Below are 23,422 nucleotides of genomic sequence, written 5' to 3'. Positions count from 1 at the left end.
GAGTTATGAAATAACGAGTTTAATTTCAATGTGATTAATTATATTGTCATCAAACAATACTTTCTTTACCCAAAGCTTTTCTTTTTATTTTAATACTTCAATAATTATTTTAGTTTTTCAAATAAGTATAATTGTAAATTATTAATCGTGAAAGTAAATACTAAAATTTAAATACAGTTATAATTTTATTAATTACAAAAATGTTTACCAAAAAGAAAATAATGATAGATAAATAATTAACGTTGTTTAAACCTTTTGTGTGTATTTATTTTTTCTATTTTTTTTTTATGTTTTATAATATTTAATTAATATAAGCTAGTACTTTCACTTAGGAATTTATTTTCCTTTTGAGAACTGAAACGTCTATTATACGTTGAATAAAAATTAGAACAAAATCTATCTTTGTTTAAATAAGAGCTTTTGTTATAAATCTGTTGATCTTTTCTTACATTGTTGCTCGAAAATAAGTTTCTATTTAGAAACGATTGTTTAGATCTAAAATTTGTTCCATAAGACCTGTTGTCTATTTCAGTTGCATAATTTGGGTAAAAATCTTTCGTAAAATTAAAATTATTCTTTTTATTCCTGTAATTATTACTTTCCGTTGATCTCAAATAAGTAAGTTTATTAAACGATTGGTTTTTAGTCTGAGAGCGATTGAGATTTATAAACTTATTTTGATCATTATTACTCTGCTTTCGTGTAATGTAATGTACATTTATAGGTGAAACAGAATTAAAGCTATTATTAGCATTATAATAGAAGTTACGATTTTTATTCATATAAGCTTTTTTGGATTTAAAATCATTATAAGGATTTCCTGTTAAATTCTTAAAATTATTCTTTCTGTGGAAATAGTTATTATATTTTTGTGGTTTAAAATCGTTATAAGTTTTATTTCTATAATTATAACACGTAGTAGGTTCCACAACTTGAGATAGATTTGGAAAACGTTTGTTTTCTCTATAGATTCGGTTTGATCTGAAATATTCATTAGAATGAGGTTTGCGCACTTGCGACTTAAAATAATTCGCAGAATTTTTATCATTTTGAGTAGTAAAGCTTTTTCTCGAATTTCGAGGTTTTTCGTGATGTAAAACATTTTTCTTTGTTTGTGTTTCACAATAAACTAATAACGGAATATCTTTAAAATTAGTTTTTAGAACATTATTCTTAAAGTCAACGACACAATCGTATGAGGTGAGAAAATCTAAACCTAAAATTGCGTCAAATGCGATTTTTAAATTGGCGATGTACATTTTAAACTCAGTATTTGTTTCATCGAATTTTTTATAAAAACTTTTGGTGATATGAATAGGTTTTGGAGCAATTCCTTGAATTTTAAAATTTTCATTTAGTCTTGAAACGTTACTAGGTACAGAACTTGACCTCATTATTGATAATGCTGCACCAGAATCGACTAAATATGTCTTGTTATCGTTATCTACAATGTACATTAGTTTTGAACTATTTTTGTTCATTATATTGCAACTTAAAATTTCATTATGACTTTGATGCACTTTAGATGGTTTACTTTTACCTTTAGATTTATTGTACATCGAATTACTGGAAAGATTTAAATAATTAATCTGATTATTTTCATTTGTTCGCTGATTTGTATAAAAGTCTCGTTTTTTATTTTGATTCAAGTCTCGACAATTTTCTATGTTAGTGAAATTATTTTGTTGTAAAGTATTTGCATTAAAATTTTTATTTTGCATACTTCGTTTTTCTGGTTGGTTTAATTCATTTCGTATACGTTTATAACAAGATCCGATCATATGTCCTGGTTTCTTACAGTACGAGCAAGCTTTTATAGTTGTTGCAGAAGAAGAGTGATAATTTTCTTTCGGTACTATTTTATTATTTACCGATTTTTGTAGTGATGGTTTTAGTGATCTAAAAGTTTTTAAGTAAGAGATATTTTCTTCTTCAATTAGAAATTGTTCGGCTTGTTCGAGACAGTTAGGTTTTTGTGAACGTAAAATACTACCAAGAGGTTCGGATAGACCGGCTAAAAATGTTTTTAAAGCTATCTTTTCGTGTGATGCATTTAATGCTTTTCGGGATGCATCATTTAATTCATTATTTAGTGCGACGCTGCTACGAATTTTTGTAAGAAGGTCTTCAATACGCTGCACAAAATTTCTTGGAAGTTCGTTTGGGTTTTGATAACAAGAAGTCAAATCACAAAGTAACCCTTCGGTATCTCTACAGTCACCATAATGACCTATTAATAGTTGTCTAATATCTTCCCAATTATTAAGTTGCCTTGATGAAATAAATCTTCTCGCGCTACTGGTTAATTTACTTTTTACAACAAAAAGTAGTGCGTTTCTGTGCTCGTCTTGTACATTTTCAAATGCAAAATTTACCGCTTCAATAAAGTCGTACAAAGTTGCTTGTTCTCCGTCATAAGTTGGTATTAATTCTTTTAAATCTTTTAGAGTAAAATCTGCCATTTTTCTTTTTTTGTAATTAAATTAACTTAAAGGAAAAATATAAAGAAAGGCAAGAATTATTTCATTAAATTGAGAAAAATTGAAGAATAACAAGGAATTTTTGAATAAATCGAATAAATGCAAAAATACGAAATATGTTGCAAAAAACCAAAAATAAGAGACAAATACTACTTACAGTAATAGATAGATGCTCTTCATTGAACCTGGAATCCGGAAAATGAAAACCCTAGATACCAGTCTTCTTTCTTCGGGATTTTCGAAAATTCTTTCTTCAATTTCGCCTTTTCTTCGCTTTCTTTCTGGATAGTGTTCAAGAATCTTCTCGCTGCTTCTTCCAGATGATGAACTACGTCGAATAGGTTCGTTTCTCGCTTAAATTCGAGTTTGCGAATTTTTCGCGACTTGCAAAATTTTTGCAAATCCTACCGACTGCGCCACTTTAACGATCCTGATGGTCGTTACGAATAAAAATTAACAATTTTTTTATTCTATTTTATTAAATGATGATTACAAGACTTGAAACTATTCTAAGTTCGAATATAATAAAATAACGTTAGACTTTTCTAAGTCCGGACAAAATATAAAAGTAAAATATTTTATGATAAGACGGGAACGGCGTTACGGTATGATTTGAGACTTTTGACTGCAGATCACGACTCGAATGTTGAATACTTGAGTGTCGAATACTTGAATGTCGAATACTTGAATGTCGAATACTTGAATGAATCTTCTGCTCGTTCTTCTCCCTTATATACTGAGGTTTGACCTCCTTTGGCGAAGATAAGCTGCACATGGGCTGATGTAAGAGCTTGCATCAGAATTACAGGTCAACCAAGGGTCGAGGGTTGATAAGGAGTACAAAACAAAGAAAGTTCATTGCTCTAAGACGAATGTGCGTTGCATCTAGAAGTAGGCCAGTGATAACGAGTGCGTTAGCCTCAGGGTTAGAGGTCACTTCGGCAGGGTTGATAACATAAGCGAAGAAGGTTCATTGATCTAAGACGAAATGCGGTGCATCGGGAACCAAGTCGAATAAAATGTTAATAATGGAGTCTTCGGACATAACATGTATGTGTATAGATTTTTACAATGTAAGCGAAATAAGTTATCAATAATGTAAAAAGGTTGAGGTCGAACTCCACATTTATGAATTTAGTGCTTTATTAAAACAAGGACAATACAACTTGTACTTTCCATAACCAAACACGTTTTTCTGTTAAAACCTAATTTCATTTGATTTAATACGCTGAAAATGAGAAAGACAAGTTTCTCGAAACATGCCTCTGTTTTAATAAAGTACTAAATTCATAAATGTGGAGTTCGATTTTAACCTTTTTACACTAATTTTTAACCTCCACTTAGAGATATCGAAACCGTAAACAATTTCAAATTATCAATAATTTTAAAAAATTGTTAAATTATAAAGGGTTTTATCGTTGCTTTAGATGTGGAAAAATTCGGTAGTAAAAGGTGTCACTAATGTTAACATGAAAATATGGTTTTTTCTGCGAGTTTGAACCTAGTTAGACAAATTATAAGCAAATTGGTAGCCGTTTCTTTATAATTATAAACTTTTTTCCTCTCATGTCTATTTAAACTTTCGTAAAATATTCGTTGTTTTTAATATTTCTCAGTATTTTCTGCGCCCAAAGATTGATTACTGTTCTCATTGGAGAACACTTTTGTAAACTTGTTATGAAAATTCCTCCTTTGCTTTTGTCTCGATAGTTTGAGTTGAATAAGCAATTAATGTTACGTGAATGATTGTACAACATTTGCGGTGTGTTTTAGGCGGTGGTCGGTTAAGTCACGCGATGTGGGGTGTACCCGCTGCATATTTAGGGTGAAACCTCATCAAATATTATTTAACGGTTATATCCAGGTCAACGGACTGACAGTAGTGGGTCACAAACACAATTTAGTTGGAACGATTACAGCGTCACAGTAATGGTGCATTTATTTGATTTCCTGTTGGAAACGTTGACGAAACGGAAATTCAAGACAAATTCTGAAAAAATCCAGATGAGTGATTTCTTGTAATCAAAGCAACCAAATGCGAAACCGAGCTGAGCGTATCAGTAACAACAGCTTTTTCGTTTAAATGAGCACCAGCGGAACGACTAAGATCTGAATACGAAGTAAACAATAAAACAAATTGTTTGAAATTTTCCTGCGTTCGTCATCTTATTGAAACGACTGATTGCTTCTTGGAGAAGTTGGAAGGGCCATAAAGTAGGCGACCTAGTTTCAGTTCGAGACCCACTATTCACGTAAATTGCCGAAGATTTAGTGAATTTTATGTGGTGGTGATTTTATGTGGGCAATGTACGGGAAAGGAATCGACTCTTTTAGGCTACCGTTCTTTCGGTTTAGGGTTGAGAAGTATGAACTGTATAAGTCTCCAGGGGCATGTATTTAGAAGGGTTCAAATAAGTTTTAAAAATGGAATTACATTTAAAGTGTAGACTACGTAGTCGTGGAATAATAGCGACCGAATTTTTTTTTCGTATTTGTAGCGTGTTCGTTGATGCAAGAAACTACTAAATTCTTATAGCGTCGGTATATATCGGAAAGTTATTGAACAGATAATAATTTATGAATCACAGATTTAAGTGTTTTAAGATTGTCATGAAGTTTAAACAAAAAATGTGTGACGTCGTCTCAAGGTATTGTTGAGTAAGTTTCACTTGTAAAGTCGTCTCCACCCATATTTCTGTAATTTTTAATTTCACGTCTACTGGCTGTTCTGAAAAACTAAATTTGAATCAATTAATTTATCATTTATTTTAACGCCTCGTATAATTTTGTGTAATTTTGTGTAATACGGTAACATTATAATAAGTATTACATCGTACGTATGCCAAAACTGATCCAGGATTTCACCAAATATTGCATATCTCAAATGTATTTTTCTTATTTGTCGTGAAACGCTTGCGGTGTTCGAGGCAATTCGCCGTAATAAATTGTCCGGTTCATTTAGAGAAAGTAAAAAGCTGGATTAAGCTCGATGTATCGATGATGTTAAACTTTCACATTGTCAACTAGAAATTTTCTGTAACGACATTCGAAACGTGACTATTTATGAAATCACGAATTTGTCGTAATTTTTCAAGTGTTGAGCGTTCCGAGATTTATGTCACATACAGGGCGTTTATTCTGCCCGTTTCACCCCGAAAGTAGCTTTTCCGACAGCCTCTGGCGTCGCCGACAAATTAATAGCGTTACGCATGTGTCACTTTTTCTCGCTCTAGAGCCATCATCAGATGTGTTTAATTGAGTTGAGTGTGACAGACGGCTTTTAGTTCCTAACATAATATACCGAGCCAATAATTACGTGAATCGCTTCAGAGAGAGCTTTGATCGACGAGAATGTGCTCGAGGTGCAGTCGCTGCTGCAAAAACAACGTTGAAGACGACGACGTTCCATCTTCCGAAACGTGTTCAGGTGATTCGAACTTTATGACGTGTGCTTTATGTCCGTAATACAGCGCGAGCTTTGAGCTTTGGCTCTATTAGCTCGACCACTTGATTGTAATCTTCTTGGACAATTTGTTATCGGAAGCAACTTCGCCGACATTTATTTTATCTCTCTCGTCGATCTAATAACTGTAGGGGAGTTGTTGCCGTTTTGATTTTGTCAGAAACTCAATTAGGGAGTGTTATTAATTGTGGGTTTTTGTTTTGTAGATGAAGAATGGAACGCCGACGGGAAGCCTGGAAGAAGCCCTTCCGGTAACGACAGTGGTAAGTTCCAGTTTGAGAACTCTATTAAGGAGATTTTGACAAATTTCGATTTGCATTAAAAATTGCTTCGAGGAGATTCGATGTTTTATTTGATGGTTTATTAATAAGAGCATTAGAAAGTTAAATTGGGTTCGACAAAGTGGATGAGCGATTTTAAATGATAAATTAGATTGGTGATATTCATTAAAAACAGATACGGTTTCTCCTATCGATTGAATGATTGTATGTAATATCATGTTCAGATATTAAAAAAATGTAAATGCAACATTAATGGAAAGAGCGCAATAAAAAATATGATCAAAGATAGCGATGGATTTTTTAAAATTTGACTTTGATTGTTGCATTTTTAATTAAAATTTTTAAATTGACGCTAGTCTGACAAAATAAAAATTCTGTCAAAGACAAATGTTCAAAAATCCATGGCTGTCTTTCGATCGTGTTTAATTTATAGGTGAACGTATTGTGTGTGATGATGGTGTTAAATAAATACAAGTGCAGTGCTATAGCTGCTATTTTTTGCTTCTTCTTTTCGTTTTTATCCAATAATTTAATTGCTTGTTACATAACTCTTTGTCTTATATCTTTTTATAATTATATTCACAAAATACATTGCATTTTCTCACGTATAAATTTGACAAAAAAAATCATGACTGTCTGTATTTAGAGAATTATTTTTTTATTATTTATCATCAGTTATTTTAGATATATTAGAATGTAGGGTTTAGTTCTACAGTTACTTAAGTAAAATAAATACTAACAATTTTTTATTGTCGCACTCATAATGCCACAAAATTTGGTTGATACAACAATAATTGACGGACACTAGCAATTCTTTAAGTAATGAAATTAGCTTGTATGAGGAAGACAGTCAAAGACTGAAACCTTATTTGTTTCTGACAGCTTAAATAAAGATAAATCCATTAACGTGTTAGCCACTCCTAAATAAAATAGAAGGTAACACATGTAATAATAAAGTGAATAGTTTCTTAAATTTAAATTCATTTAGATAAGCTGTGTTTATGTACATTTTGACAATTTCAGTATCGTTTTAAAGGTGTTAATAATTTAGACCAATTTTGGAAGTTTTAAACGATTCACAAATGTGAACATAAAATATGAACATACGTAACTATATTGGTTCGAACCTTCGAAGTAAAACCCAAATAAACGTAATACAAAGTAAGCCATTCGATACGAAATGTGAGAAACCGAGAAGATTGTAATTGCCTACGACCGTGGTTAAGCATAAAATCCTGGTGAGGAAGACTACTAGTGTATCTATTTGACGGTTTTTGTATTGAGTAATTAAAAGCTAAATTTCATCTTGCAATTGTATTTTATTTGTATGTTTTTCCTAACAAAAACTGTATATATGCGTGTTGGTGTATATGAGGATGAAAATCATTTAAGGTTCATATACTTTAATTATTGTATCATGATACTCGACAGGCTTCACGAAATTTTGCAGCCATTATATGTATTATGTTATGTTAGTTGCGATTACTGTAGAATAACAAATTACGATTTGTATAATTAATGTGTCGCACGAGCCAATTAACTAATGGATTTTATGTCATTATTCTGAGATGCGTTGTTGTAAGTGTAAATATGATTTGGCAGTTGTTTTATTAGTAATTAGTTAAGTCGCTCTTCACTAAATTATCTTGCTCCTTTAATAACTAATGATGATAATCACATTAATAATACAAAATTGTTGCTTCGTTGACGGTGTTGAATATACTAGTATTCCACTGAAAATGGATTTTTCACAATGAAGTCTACAAAGGTCTAGCATTATGAACTCTGGAAAACTTTGAAAGGTCACCACATTGTCCAAAACTGCTTTATTATAATTAGTGTTCCGCTCGATGTTCAAAATTACCACGCTAATTAATTCCGCAAAATTCAAGTGACCCCGCTATTCATGCTAAAGTTGCAAACATAATCGTTGGATGAATATCATCATTAAATACATTTGTTCATTTTGATCGCCCACTGAATAAATACAGTCACTAGAAGGATTAGCCTAACGTGCGATTACATTTTTATTTTAAGTAAACTAAAACTGTAAATCTAATACTCACCCAGCGTTTTCTCTCCAAAGAAATAAAAAAATATATACGCGGTCAAATACCAAGTTTTCGCCTTGCTAGTCATCGCCAAATAATTGACTTCCTCGCAACATCAACCCGAAGAACAACAGGATAATTGAAAATACCAAAGTCTCGACTCGAACAAAGCTACGTTTTAATTGCAAATCCGATTTTGTAAAGTTTCCAAAAATAGTTGGAAAACTCATTAAAGTTTGAAAATTTAAACAGAATCTGAAAATATGAAATTAAGATAAGTGAGAATTCTTAAATTAATTCGACGAATTACTGAATTACTTCGGCACCTCCACCATTTTTGAAGTAGTTTTTCGCTAGATCGGGTCTCGGCTAAGTTAAAATTAGTTATAAGATAAGAGATTTTAAAGTAAGTAGAGTGGAGCCGAGGGCCACCTATCGGCATTTTCCTTGGCACAAGCACGTTTTCATTTGATATTGTGCAGTTTTCGCTTTTCCGGGTGTGTAGCTGCTGCTTCGCAGCGGTGGAACTTGTAACTAGTATCGATTATTCTCTTTACGTCCGTCGCACACTTCATTGAGGAAATGAGCTCGTATTGAGGGAGAGGGTTGAGTCGAGGGTAAGGGTGGAGGGATGGCGACGCCTTTGAAGAGACAGATTTGCCTAATTATTGACGGGATTTTAACACTTTGGTACGAAAAATCTCGGGGTATCAAGAACTCGGCGGTCAATGTTGAAGTCAAAGGGTAGTATCTTTTGATGCCTAATTATGTCAGACTGCAACAGCAAATGTCGGGATAGAATTCGTATATTTTAGCTTTGGCTGTGCAAATATCATACGCAGTGTGACAGATAAGGACTGACGATTTTAGTTTGAGTATTAATGATAGAAAAAAGATTTTTTTAAGGATGTGCGTTCTTATTTTACGTACAAAAATTATTATTAAAGGATGTTTCATGTAGCGTGGTATGTGAATAATGGGTTGCCTATCCCACCACACTATCGTTTTTCAGAATAAACGCGTAAAGCCTAAGCGGGGCTCTCGTCTTACAACAGTTTTATTAGGACGTTTAGATCGCGGCGTTTTCTTGCCCCCAAACACACCAAAGGAACTGGATACAGCGTTTACTTCCCGACTTAATTATTTATCAGATATTACGGCATTTTGGTTCTAAAAGTTAAAACTGACAGGCCGTTAGTTATTCTAGGACGCGTGTACAATGCATACCTACATAGGTACATAGCGAGTGTACGATTTATGCTGCTGCGAGAAAATTAATTGAAATTTCCTGTTAGTAGAATCGAGAACAGCAGGATACAAACGTTAATGGATAATGAGCTTTTAAAACGCGCAAAAACTATTAGGCCGTGAAAAGCGGGAGGGATGCGCTACTCCCAAGCTTTCCATTATGCTAGCTACGATGGAATATGGGGACGTCCCGATTTAGAGATCGACTCTCACGCGTTTGTGATTGATGTTTAGAGCAGTGTTCGGGTCAATGGAACTCATCACTAGTGTAAAAGGTTTATTTTTACGAGTCCAACAACTTGTGATATGTGAAAAATAAACGACGTAATCGGTGGAGATGGCGCACGAAAATTAAACATTCAACATCTTCGGAAGAGATGCGAGTATCATTAAGTCAATGGTGCGAGGTGATTTGTAAATTTTGGATTAGATGATTGGAGAATGGCGGTGTGTTCGTTCTCCTGTGAGCTTTTCTTAAATAATGCAGCATTGATTAATGACTTATAAGCGTCTATTTTTGGTTATATGGGGCGGAAATTTATGAAAAAGCGTCTGCGTCAAATTTTACTTTAATACCTTGGAAGGGTGAAGTCAGCGATTGTGAAATTCTGAAGAATGGCCGCGATGAAAATAGAGCCGATCGGAGGCGGCTCGGAGAGTGAGTGATGGGTTGTAGGAATATGGGATGGTTTATGTAACGTCGAACGGTGCCAAGCAATGAACGTATGACGAACAGCCTCGACCGAGTTACGTACTTTGTCTAAATAAATTCGAGTGTAGTTGAGGATGTGCACCACACATTTTATTTGGCCCTATTCCAACACGAAGAACCGTAAAAGTCCGCATTTTTGGAGAGTTTTATTGCTTGTTTTAAACATAGCGGTCATCATACTTGATATCGACCAGTGCAACGCTGTGACCTTTGTTATCACTTCATTTTTAGTGCACGAAAATATTCTCGATATTAATATCACAAGTATGTACATGAAATGTTATTGAATACATTTCACACAACACAAGACGTATTATTAAACGACAATATTATGCTGAGTGTATCAACACAGTGTACCATGACTAAAGAAGAAAAGGCGATTGGAAGTTACTCGCCAAACACGACAGTTGATCGCACGCCCTCATTTGTGTAGTCTGCCGTTGATTTTCAAACGAACCGTATTGTACTGCGGTATAAGTTTTTTAAAGTTATTTGTAAACATACTCGGAATACTGTCTAGTGCAAACACAACAACCACAAAACCTTTGCAAAGCCAGGTTCTCTCACCACTCCAAAATTAAACAATTAAAGCTCACAAATAACTGAAATTCGGTAATTACGAGTAATAAATTCACAAGCGATTACACCGTCCACATTGTTAACTCTGGAGTATACACTTTGTAAAATTCCGTGTTAAATTACATTTGTTTTGTTCACCTGGAAATTCTCCCTCGTAGTAATATATAACTACAGGGACGACGTACTGAAGCTTAAAGCACGCATAGTTCTCCTCAGAACAATATTGCTTTGCATTTCGAAATCGTGCTCGAGTTTGGATTGTACAGCAAGCATTCAAACGCCAAGTAGCGAGTGTGCACTCAATTTTTGAATGTGCAATTATCAAAAGCAAAACTCAGGTTTAAATTAGGACGAGGACGAAAAATTTAATCAAGAAAAAATCCGACCGCATAATTGACTTGGTGAAAATAGGGTATTTCCTGCATTTTTGTTGTCTAATTGAAATGTGGAAAAGGGTGGCCGTCTTTCTTCTAGAAAATGAGTTCTGTCATGAGTCGTGGGGATTGCTGGTCGCAGAAGTTGAATTGAAGCAATATTTGTTGGAAATTCTTGGTCCTACTTCTGGAATCATAGAGTTTACAGATTTTTCTCTCCGGGTTGCATACAATTCCATTAGATTAATACAGCAGTTGAGACAATGTGCGTGTCGTTTTTCCACAGTTCATAAAACTGGCCATCCAAAAGTGCTTTTTGAAAACAGTGTCCGCAACATACAAGCCTTCGTCCGACGTGAGTGATTTGTATATCCAGGGCAGCAGCGAGCATCGCTAAAGCGCCGTGCACAGTTCAATATCCCTCAACCAAATGTTGCCTTTGCGTTCCATTCGGTGCTTTATCCAAACACGTCTAACCCAATTAAGCGCTGTTTTCATTAAAACTTCCAGCGCACTCGATTAAAGTACGTCCAGTGTGATGCTGCGATGTTTGTCAACGACGCAATGCAAACGTATAAATTAAGTAATGCTGGTGATCAAGCCGTGCATTATTCGAAAGGCTAAGAAAAAAAAATCAACGTCGAACGCAAGAACCCCATCGTATAGTAAACCGCGTATTGACAAACCGCTTGCGCGCTGGCGCCGCCTAAGCTACGACACACTCCCTTTTATGATATCTCTTCCATTTCATGACCGCGTCACGGCGCCGGAGTCACTCTCCTAATCTCAAACACACGTCGCTCACCAAAACTCACGCGCGTTTACTCATCTCGAGTGGAGTATTTTAGTCGGTGTGTAGCCGGTTGGTGCTAAGTTCCTGTGACTAAATTAAAAAATCGCAGTGATTTTGGAATGTTGGTTGTACCCGAGGAGTTCGTGTGCTTCAGGTGCCGTGTTTCCGCGGAAAATCAATCAGATTTGTGCTTGACTTAGAAATAGTGAAAATCTCGAAGTTGGTTTGAGTTGGGGTTAGTTCAAGACTTGCCATCCACATATGAGCGCCATCCTTGGCCTTTTTCACTTTCGTTCTTTTTTTGATATTAAGAAATGCTAGTTAGTACGAGCTGTCGTCGTCACGTGCGTCTTTTTCTAGACCTGTTGGATCCGACGAACTACTCAGCGCGAATCAATAAAAGTCGGAAACAACCGAAAATTTGATTGGCGGTTGTTGGTAAAACGCCCAATCATTTTCTCATTTTGTAAAGTGCGTAAAGTTCCCACGCTTGTGGCCAGGGAATTACGCTGATCGTATAAACCCTTTTTGACCCAGGCCTAAATTACGTCACACTAATTTCAATTTAGTTACTGTTTAGATTCAAACAAAAGTGTCTTTGTTGGTGTTGAGTTTACGATTTATACTTGCGTTATGTTGCGTCGATCGAATCTTGACATGTTCTGTTTTGCCGCATGTGTTAGCTATTACACGTCGGGTCCTGATACGACCAAGTGTTACCGAATTGATTTGCATTGCCGAAAAAAATTGGATCACATGCGACTATTTATTTGAAGCGGGGCGCCCACGTCCACTGTGTTGCCAGCGATAGTTATTTTAGTTGCTTTTATTATGTTTAGGTGTCAATAACGGGCATTCGTGCAATTTCCTTTGGCCAGTTTGGACCATACACCAATTGTGTAAAGTTTGCTTATTTCAGCGCTTTTTCTCAAATTGGTATAAGTTTTCTGTTCAACAAAACATTCTTAGAGCGCAGAGGCTTTTAAAAATTGTCGGCGTGTTATGTATTTGATTTGAGCTAACAGTTCTCAAAAAAGATATTCACAGAACAGTTTATGACACTGTGATCAAAAATAAATCATCTAAGTAGGCGTTGTGAGAATTTATGCTGTTATTTCCGAAAAATCTTAAGATGAGTTAATAAGAGAATGGCGATGATTATGTGCTTTACTAGAAAATTAATCTGTTGTGTTTACATCACCCATTTTTTTTTTGTTGGTTGGTAGCGGATATTTTGCTACACTGCTTTTTGAAAGTTGGCGTTATATTTTCCATCTGTCGATAATAAAATAAGCTTTTTTGCTGCCTTTTTATATTAGAACAACAGATTGTGTAAGTATTGTACCTATAAAATGAAAGGGAAAAATCAACGTACACAGCCTGTATATATTTTTTAAATCGCCATATACTACACAAATTTCCGTTTTAGGCAGTATGTAAATGTGATCGACGCTTAGGTACATTTTCTTCTTGTAATTGTTACCTTCATACTGCAGTCGCAAAGGTCACGAGATTGATAATTCTATAAAATGAAGTAGCTTAGAACTCTTAATGCTATCAGCATAATTCACGTCAGAAGCGAATTTTTGGCGGGAATCCATTACCAGTTGTAATCACATTATTTCTAAAGTAACGACATAAATGTACGGAGGCTCGGTCATTTTCCGTCGAGTTTCAGACTCTCTTCAAGTGACGAGCGCGCCTTTCCTGTCGAACAATATAGACATTGTAAACAATCGACGCCTGATTCTTGTAGAAGCAATGCAAGCAGCGATTAAGGAGGTGATAATAGAATACAATAAATAATATTATCAAAGAATTTGAAGGTTGAAACGCTGTGTCGATATCAGGTCTGACCCGGATTCAAACGAAGACGTGTTTTTCCGGGTTTATACATACGGAATGAAACTGCGAGGAAAAAATACGTTGCGTAATACGTTTTAGCACGCAATGTTTTTGCCACTCGGGTTCGACAACGAAATTGTTCCTTGAAAATTGTGCGCGACTTCTGTAAGTTCCATTTTTATGTCTGTCTCAGTTAAATTTGAATCACTTCGAGAATTTTGGAGCGTGACTGTGACACTTTTAAACTTGACTTTGGCAATTAATTTTAGACGGAATATTGAGAATTTTTACGTTCGCTCAAGACCCGTGACGGTTTTTGTAAGCCTACTCCGTCGAAGAAAAAGAGTGTGGTCGTTGTTATCTAAACAACTACGTCAACGTTCAGCCCCCGAATTGGCCTTTGCAGGATTTATAAGCTAGAAGAAGGGATAACGTCCGACTGGATAAATCCCTGTCTGTCGGAACCTCCGTATTCCTGATTTTTCCATTTCCCTTCGACTTAGAGCTCATCGGAGCTTAATCTCTGGCCACGATATAATGGTTTTAACTGGTTCCTGTGAAAATTGACTTGGCAAGTGGCCCGTTTGACCTCCGGAATGATCTCATGCATAAACCGAAGTTCCCGGTTATCTCGTCTAAACTTCGGGAACGGTTCACTGTTCAAAAGATAATCATTTACTCCACCGGATCGTGCCCTTTCGGAGAGGTGAAATGAGGAAAAAGGTCGCACAATACGATTCTTTGGATAAAAAATGCCGGTTCTGATATTGATTGAGGAGGCGAGGCAGACGGAACTATCCTCTTTAAAATGTCAGAAGGGTGGCTTGGGACACTTGTCTGTATGTTTTCTGGATGTGTGCATTTACGAAGGATGTCTTTCGAATGAAAAGGGTGATGAGAACGCCATGATGGCGGTGGGTCCATCTATTATTCAGTGGACAAAGCTGGAGAAGCTCACCTGAGCAGGAGTGACTAACCATAAGCGCGTTAGGGAGGGGCTAGACTAAACATGAACCGGGAAAGGTTAACATGGGGGAAATGCGGCGGGGAGTGAAGAAATATCGAAGGAAATTACGAACACGTATACATATAAATACAATTCCTTTTTAATTGCATGTCAATACAGAGTTTCATTCATGTCTGCTCTTAAAGGGCATTTGATGACCGATAGCAATTTAGATTTGTATCGTTAATTTCGGCGTAACTGTTTATTCAAACTAAGAAAATAAAAAAGCTTTGTCACGAAACTGCACAAATGCTTGCTGTTTAGCAAAATTTATGTTTGAACTTTGACGACGGTGGTTTTAAACTGAGATAAATTGATTCAGGTTCAAAGGGGGGTGGTTGCAAATAACTAGCAAATAAATTTTACCTTCAACAAATTTCCGTATAATAAAAATACCTGTAGGTTTAAAAATAAGTCTTGTATGCAACACAAATCGATCTTCAGTGTGAAAATGACAGAAATATTTTCGTAATTTGGAGTGGGTGGTTTGTACATTCTACGTTTGCAAAAATCCAGTTTGCCACCTACTACCTCACATACCTAAATTTAGCTTTAGTATTAGCAGCAGATTTATCTCAGACAAGCACATTTTCTCGAGAATTTCTCTGGTAATTCCCGCCTTCCCGCCGTGTTTATTGCATATTTGCAAGTGAAATTTGTCCAAATTTCCCCGTTTTTGGGTTACTTCCTGTGTAATTTTTCGATATTATTCTAACTTTAAAGCTCATTCTTGTTCCCGTAAATCTATACATTTCCCCAAAAAACGCGCACAGTGTATCGCGATAAATAAAACCAAACTATACCCCACGCAAAAAAATCGCTTTCTTGCGTGGAACGAACTAGACCGACTCACACTATTTTCCTTTTTTCTGAGCGAACTTGAGCTTGCAAATGGATATATAATCGTCGTTTCTCTCCTCCACGTTTTCTGTTTCGCGTGGAATAAACACGCAAACTTCCAAGATTCGGTTTATTTTACGACGTCGGTATATCAGCATTAGTTTCTGTACAGTTATTCGTTTTATTCGATGTTCCGGTGATAAATCGTATGATCCGGAAGCGAAAATTCAAAATGGAGAAGCTCAAAAATCCAGAAAACTTTGGTATTTGTCACATATCGCAATGTTGTAGTTTATACGTTGGTTGTTACTACTAGTTTGCTTTAATTTCGGTTTCGAAGGACACTCATTTTGACATTTACGTGCACCATCGACGTTTCAGCTAATTACCCATTCATAACTTTTACTTATCAGTGAAATTTTTTGTGAGAATATGTGAGAACCTTTTGTTACTTGGGAGTAGGCGACCATTTAAATGTATTTAAACACATGAATGTGAAATAAATTCGACATTAACGACGAGCACGACGTACAAGGAATAGCCGATGAGGAAAGTGAAACTCAACGAATGCCCGTTTAACGGATCACCGTCAAGATTATGTTAAATAGTCTGAACACAATTTTTTTTTATCGGTGTTAATCTGAGCTGGTTTCGTAAATTTGTATTATTCGACAAATTGCTTACATGAACGAGAAAACTGTATAAAATTAAATCGTCACATTTTGTTACAACGAATCAGACGTGAATTAAGTAACGCAGGCACTTTCGCTGTGGTCCCGCAATCGATCGTCGACGACCAAAGTGTTCGGGTTCAGCTTCACTTCAAATAGATTTTTGTGAATCCACTCGATACAAAACAGTTCGCTTTGGGTGATGTGGTCGTACATTTGGGTGTATTTTTCTTTGGTAACTCCAGGGGTACCTTGTACTGGGAGTGAGGTGGCTTTTTCGAACATTCCGATGAAGTCTAACGGTTCCGCGACGACACTCACGTCATGTTTGGCGCAATTTTCGGTTTGCGTTTTTATGGTTCTATACTTGATCTCAGTACTTTGGGCACCGCTGTTTCTTTTGCAAAGATGTTGCCTGGTCCTCGATAGAAGGGTGCTTCGGGGTACACAGGTGTATCTTTCGTCTGTGGCCTGAGTAGGCGCATCCACGTATCTTTTCTGTCTTTGTTCCGTCATGAAATTCTTTAGGGCAGGCATGTTTATATTCGTAGAAGTCGAAGGCAACATTTTCGGACATCTGTCTTTCATTTCGATCGCCCTGGCCGGCGAAAAATACAGTTGCTGCATCTCTTGTGGCTGTCCTCTGCGAATGTCATCTATTTCGAAAGATCCTTTTCTCTTTTCTAAGGCGCTCATGTCGGTGTAGTTGACGAATCTCTGCTCAATTTCCTTGTGGATTACAATTTCACAGTCTTCATTCAGTTCAGAAATGGTTTTCTTGGTTTTCTGCATCTTTATTGTGTTTTTGTCGTTCGGTCCATTGTAACTACTAGAATTTTTGACTGCCTGCCAAAAAAACGTCAACTGCATCAGTTGTTTGACATTCAGATTGTTTTGTCGTGTTCTGGAAAGAGAAGTGTTCGTGCGATGGAATTTGATGGATCGTGGGAGAGCGAGATTTAGGGTCTTTGAAATATCACGGATATGTTATTATGCGCATATTTTTGGTCTCCAGTTATAATCACGATTTAGCTTGCTGGGCGCTATGGAAGCTTCCTTTCGGGCTTTGTTTGCCTAAATCATGCAACTGGAAGGGAGCAAAATTTTAGAACTTATATAAAAGCAAAGTGTCAAATTTTCTTATAAATAGAGTTTTACGCTTGAGCCTCATAAGCATTAGTTCTTGTTGTCAATTGTCCTTGCCGACTTATTTATTTTTTGTTATAAGCTTTGTTATAAGTTGTGTATGCTATTATACCGAAAAGAAATTATCGACAATACTGCCGATCTATTACGAGGCTGATGTGACTTTTGATTGTTTGCCTTTTCGTTGTGCTCCTTTGTTTCGCTATACTTCAATAGGATCGATCAAAATTAAACCGTTTGAGATGTTTTACACTTCGTTCAGTATAAAGAGGTCTGCTTAAATAAATGCTGACAGTTAGTGAAGTAAAAGTGGTGATTTTAATACAGCTTCGGTTTTTGAATGGAAGTAAAAAGCTTTTTACTCAATCCAATACCGTGGTGGTGCGAAAAGCGTGCTCTGGGGTAACAGATCGAATATGTAAATGAAACTGAATTATGCTGAATTTATGCGGAGATTTCCAAGTGTTTGCTTAAAGTTTTGTAATATATTCGATGTTAAAAGGGTCTTCGTACTATGTCAATGTGATATGAATAATAAGTGTAGCAAATCTAATTCGAGTGCATTTGCGGCGAACTATGAAGAGTTTTAATTATATATTTCAGTAGTACGTGGGACACTATAATTTTATTGAAATAACAATTCAGTGTGTTAATTTTGCATTTCGTCTTACAAGGATTTGATAAATGTGTTGTGTCTTCTTTTACATACAATAAGAGAACTGTGAGGGCGAATTTTATGAGAAATGCGTTTATTTTGGCAGTACGTTAAAAATTAGCAGTCGTTATAAAACGTTGGCTTAGAAATTTTAATAAACCTGTGTTTTCTGTAAATATGTGCGTTACCTAAACCACAACTTTTTAAAAGGCAGGCTCCAAGTTATGCTGTGGCGAAAACTAAAAGAACGAATTTTATTTATAAATCTGTTGTCGAAGTTGCCGCGATGGCACAAATTTAATAAGGCACAAGGTCGACACTCGGTAAAAATATGAAAATGAATTTAAAAATGCGTGCCAACAGGAAGTACGGCGTTTAAATCAACCGACAAGAAAAACCCAATTATGCTGTGGCTGGAAAGCTCAATGTCAATTTAGACAGTCGAATCTAAATTTAGTGCTTCAGTTTTCCTTTATAGATCGTGCGAGAATATCATAAATCTATCGATGTGACGATCTGCTTTCAATTTGTTGATGTGAATCTTGTTTTAGTACATTTTCATCGAAACGTCTATTTTTAGATTAACAGAAAAAAATGTTGCTTGATGGTTTTTCTAAGTCAAGTTGCTGAGGCTGTTGTAACGCAACTAAATTTAATTTTGATATTTAATTTTTTGTCCCATGTTCGTATGTTATGTGTTGGCGATTTTATTAGATAGATAACCCTTAAAAAAAACAAGCCGACTATTGTGAAGGTGGTAGAGTGCTAATCAACATTTGGCTACTCATCCCCGAATTTGTATTGTATCGAAATTTCGTTAAATAAGTCTCAGTTGTAGTGTGTGGTGCGGAATCTCTTTTGTTTGTGATTTGATAATTTATTTCTATTTTTAACTTTGTGTACAAGATATTCTAAAAAATAAAGATTGTACAATCGAGTATGGTTTTTTTGCCCGTCAAACACTGCGGCCAATTATTACTGGAAGTTTTGTTAAAATAGTGACGTTGATTTGATGATGATCGAATAAAAAAAAAGGATTCTTGAGTTTTTTATCGATTGCCGCTTACAGAAACAGTTGATTAAATTTTTCTGAAATCTCGGAACGCAATATTTTCATGATGGCACACATCAAAATTAGAAAGTTGACCTCGTATTAAAACTATTAAATAAATTTGTATTTGAGTCAGTTGTACATCAAATCTGAAGGAAGTTTGGTGCTATTAAGTTTCCGCCTTTTTCAAGTCCTGGTATAAACGCACTTTAATTACCATCTGTTGATTTTCTTTTTAAAACCAGCGTTATTTTTATGTTCTGGTATGTTTATTTGCACCAGGGCACCATTAAACTTGTATAACGCACACATTCTTTACTATCTTGATTACTTTTCGTCGTGTTAATCCATGTATATCGTTCCGAAGAATAAAAAAAAATACTTTGATGAAGTTATTTTACTACAGATAAGTATATTGACGACGTTAGTACTACCATGCGGCTTTTCCTCATTCATTGAATGTTCGCTAATATATTAATGTAAAATCACTGGAATTTAATGCAGGTCTACTTGTTGTACATTGTTTGAATATTCTTTATTAATAATTTTATATGATCGTAAAGTGAAGTTATGACCTCGTAAAGTTTTACAACTGAGAATTTAGGGGCTTTCCTAAATATAAATGACAGTATCGTTTTTCGATTGGATCACAATTGCTTGTAAGGGCCGATACACACACAAAAAGAACGACTTTTATCGTATCGTTTTACGGACCTTTTCCTTTAAGAACCGTGACATAAGTCGCGGATGGAATTACAGGAGGTTCTTTTTGACATGAAATCATGAAACTTTCAACAACATTCCTACCACGCAGGAGAAGTAATGTGTACGGGTGTTTCCATTTTTAAAATACGACAGCGCAGAAATTTATTGCTTATAAATAGCTAGAAATTGTAGAAAGTCGTCGAACATTTTGCCAACATTTGTCTCAAGTCGTCGTAATGCCTAAATATGAATACTAACTTTCTATAAATAAAGATTATCTTTGAGTTTGTTTAAAAAATTGCAATATTTAACAAAGAATAGTTTTTCACATGTTAAAGTAATATTTTTATGATAAATAAAAACTGTTTATCTTTTCAAACTTCTCAGGCACCACGCCATTTTCAAATTCGTAACGATACAATCGTTACAGAAATAGTTTTCGAATGCGAGCATATGTTGCAGTCTTAAAAAATCCCCATGCTTTTCTATAAAATTAAATATTTCATTGAATTTAAATTCGATTTAAAAATAACCACTTCGGGTGCGGAAAATATAGAGTAATGGTGAGTGCCGAAACGCGAGCAAGAGTAAAATGAGTTTTAACCTTTTTTTCACGCCCCTGATTAAATAAAACCACATGAAAAACTCGAAGCAAACCCCGTAAAAGTGGAAGCTAAAATGTAGTCAGATTACAGCTTAATTAAAAAAGTTATAAAGGGCCTAAATTGTACGAATCAGTCCATGTAGCACACCCTCTGTGCCATCCTCTTCGGGCATCGCTTTCTTGTGTAAACACTACTCGCCCGTGTTATTGACATTGCTGATTGCCGCCTCAGTCTCTGGCAATGAGATTCAATTACATGAATAATTCGATTACTTAATTGTACGTCAGACTAATGTGAAATTTCTTTTTTTCATTGCAGGGCGCAGCGACAATGAAGGCGAAGTGAGAGGAGGCCGGAGCAGGAATACGCGGCGAGACGATCCTCGAAGGCATACCCTTGGAGCCGAGCAACAGTACCTAGCTATGGCAGGCCAAGGAGGACCTTTATCCCGTACAATGGATCTAGAGGTAATAACGCGCGGGCACGCCCTTGATATGTATGCATGGAATCGGAACGATTTCCATATAAAAGTATTCCCTATCCTCTATCCATTGATAAATCGGATTGCGAGAGCTTTTGACGAATTTGAGAAATTCACCGCAGCAATTTTCGGTTTGTTTGTAATCGACAAATTTGCAAGTCGCTACGTAGATTTGGGTGAAGCAGAACGACACGGCGCAGTTGGTAGGATGAGGAAGTAAGAAGGTGGTGCGAGTGCAATTAAGGTGTCAGAAAAGGAATTGTTTATTCGTAATTACTGAAAGTATCGGACAACAAATGACGCCTTACTGCTGCAAGTGATGTTGTTAACCATTCGATATTTGTCATTTCGCTGCTTTAGTCGGACGTGCCAACAATTTCACCTGAAGACCATTACGTCGGAGTCTCTATTTCAAAACTACTAACGGTGGAGCAACGTCTTTCTTCGCAATTTCCATTTCTGTCTTGTCGCTTTTGGAAAACAAGAATAAACAAAACTTTAAAAACGTTTCGAGTCGAGAAAGTTCCATCGAGCATGAAGCGAATGCAGTTTCTGCACTCCTCTCCTTCCATCCCTCCCGCTTCGCATTTCAGCGTTGTTTCTGGAAACAGGATATATGTTCTTGCATAATAGGAAAACGCTCTACATTTATTAAAATGGAATGACATCACCCCGTCAATTAATGGCTAGGCTAGTAGTTGTCCCCGTCGTGTGTTTTAATTAATTCAGTCGATATTCCGCCGGATTCACGTGATGAACGCGACGGCAACCCAATTCTCTCCTTTCGAGAAGAAGTAATAATGTCTAGTCAGAGCATCGTATCTTTACCACCCCAATTGGAGATGACGCCTCGATCGATACCCCTGCTGAAGAAACACGATAGGATCACAACGACGACAACTGATACGGATAAGGACGGTGTTGTTTCACGTGGTGTGCTTCATAAGTTATCAGAAACTTCCTTTCCGGTTAGTCCCGATACTCCTGTTAATGTGAGAATTTTTTTACACGCCGCCAAACAGATGAGTTCCACGAGACCCAGAAAGGTAAATTAGTTCTGTCGGTGAATTTTTGTGTGTTTTGTTGTCACTTTCGGTGAAAATGTGCGGTGATTCTAGGGACAACCTAGGGGATATCCACCACCTTCGAATGCGATGCTGTTCGACGACGATCCGGGAATTATGTCGGAAGTAGAAACTAGTTCGACGGGCTTCCGTAGAGGTGGTAAACAGCGGAGTTCACTTCCTGTAGTACGAACGCCAAGTAAAACGTTAGAAAGACCACTAGGTGAGAACATGAGGTTTATAAAATCCGTTTATTAATTATTAATCTGAACGCATCATCATCGCTGAAACTACGTCGAAATCTTGTTAAAATTCGAAATTAGATTTACATTAGGGACTACGTTGTGCTTTCCTTGTATGTGCAGCATAAATTTAAAAAAAAAAAAAAAACAACAACTAAACCGTTCTTTGTTCCAAGTAAGGCAAAAGTTCTCACATAAATTTTTACTATCGTTAGTGAAAGTCAGACGTGCCGCATTTTACATGAAAAATTAAAAATTTAATTATGAACATTTTTCGAATGCAACCACTCGCCTCCAAATTTGAGACGTGTTTTCATACAAAAATCAAACAATGCAATAAAGCGGAATAAATTTTGCGCTTTGTTTTGTAGTGTATCTTTTTTTTTTGGCACTCGTTTACATTAATTTTGTTGTCAGACCGACCTTTCCTCTCGTACTGACATGCGGAGGTTGAGGTCCGGACCTCACATCTTTCTCGAAGTAGATAGAGAAAATTCGATTTGCTCCAACATATTTATATGGTTGCAATTTCCATTCTTTTGCAGGTTTAGTATTCCTCCAGTACCGCAACGAAACGAAACGAGCCCTACTTCCGAACGAGATAACGTCGATAGATACGGTGAAAGCCCTTTTCGTTCGATCGTTTCCTAAACAGTTAACGATGGAATATCTCGATTCGCCCAACGTCAAGATATACATTCATGATTCATCGAAAGATATGTTTTACGAGTTGGAAGATCTGAGGTGATTGGAGAGAAATTGATTTTGTAATTGAAGCGAAAAAAATTGAAAGCTTTGTTCGTAGGTCGCATTTGCGGGAGATTCGGGATCGCTCTGTGCTGCGGCTCTTCGAATCCGCGGATGTTTCCGGAGGCTTACCTATGGCGGGGATCGGAATTGCAGGTGGTGTTGGACATTTTGAGGATCCCAGTTATTTTTCAGAGCCAGAATTCGATTCGGAGTACCAGCATCAGCACATCCACAAAAGTAAGGTGAGTCGTAAATTTTACGTTACGGACCTAAATACTCGCGGGATTGTTCATTTCAGTTTGATTTATTAATATTATGTTAAGTTACAAAAATATAAATACTAAGAAAAATCTAACAAAATAGGAGAGAGTGTTAAAAAA

General features: G+C 36.1%; 1 protein-coding gene across 19 annotated transcripts in view; it reads left to right on the top strand.

The window, feature by feature from the left end:
* Positions 1–23,422, top strand: part of LOC135144066 (coiled-coil domain-containing protein CG32809) — an 89,947-nt gene that overhangs the window by 31,076 nt on the left and 35,449 nt on the right. For 17 of the 19 annotated variants that reach the window (XM_064076015.1, XM_064076017.1, XM_064076013.1 and 14 more), the window contains exons 3-8: positions 6,150–6,206; positions 20,824–20,972; positions 22,009–22,032; positions 22,105–22,273; positions 22,838–23,036; positions 23,086–23,284. In XM_064076015.1, coding sequence (XP_063932085.1) covers positions 6,150–6,206; positions 20,824–20,972; positions 22,009–22,032; positions 22,105–22,273; positions 22,838–23,036; positions 23,086–23,284 — 797 coding nt within the window. The remainder of the gene's footprint in view (positions 1–6,149; positions 6,207–20,823; positions 20,973–22,008; positions 22,033–22,104; positions 22,274–22,837; positions 23,037–23,085; positions 23,285–23,422) is intronic. The other 2 variants (XM_064076022.1, XM_064076023.1) reach the window with 2 other exon arrangements.

Source organism: Zophobas morio, unplaced genomic scaffold (assembly GCF_036711695.1).
Source record: "Zophobas morio isolate AGI-343-1 ecotype UQ-CSIRO unplaced genomic scaffold, CSIRO_AGI_Zmor_V1 ptg000081l, whole genome shotgun sequence".
Classification (NCBI taxonomy): Eukaryota; Metazoa; Arthropoda; class Insecta; order Coleoptera; family Tenebrionidae; genus Zophobas; species Zophobas morio.
This window is presented reverse-complemented; position numbering and strand designations above follow the sequence as displayed.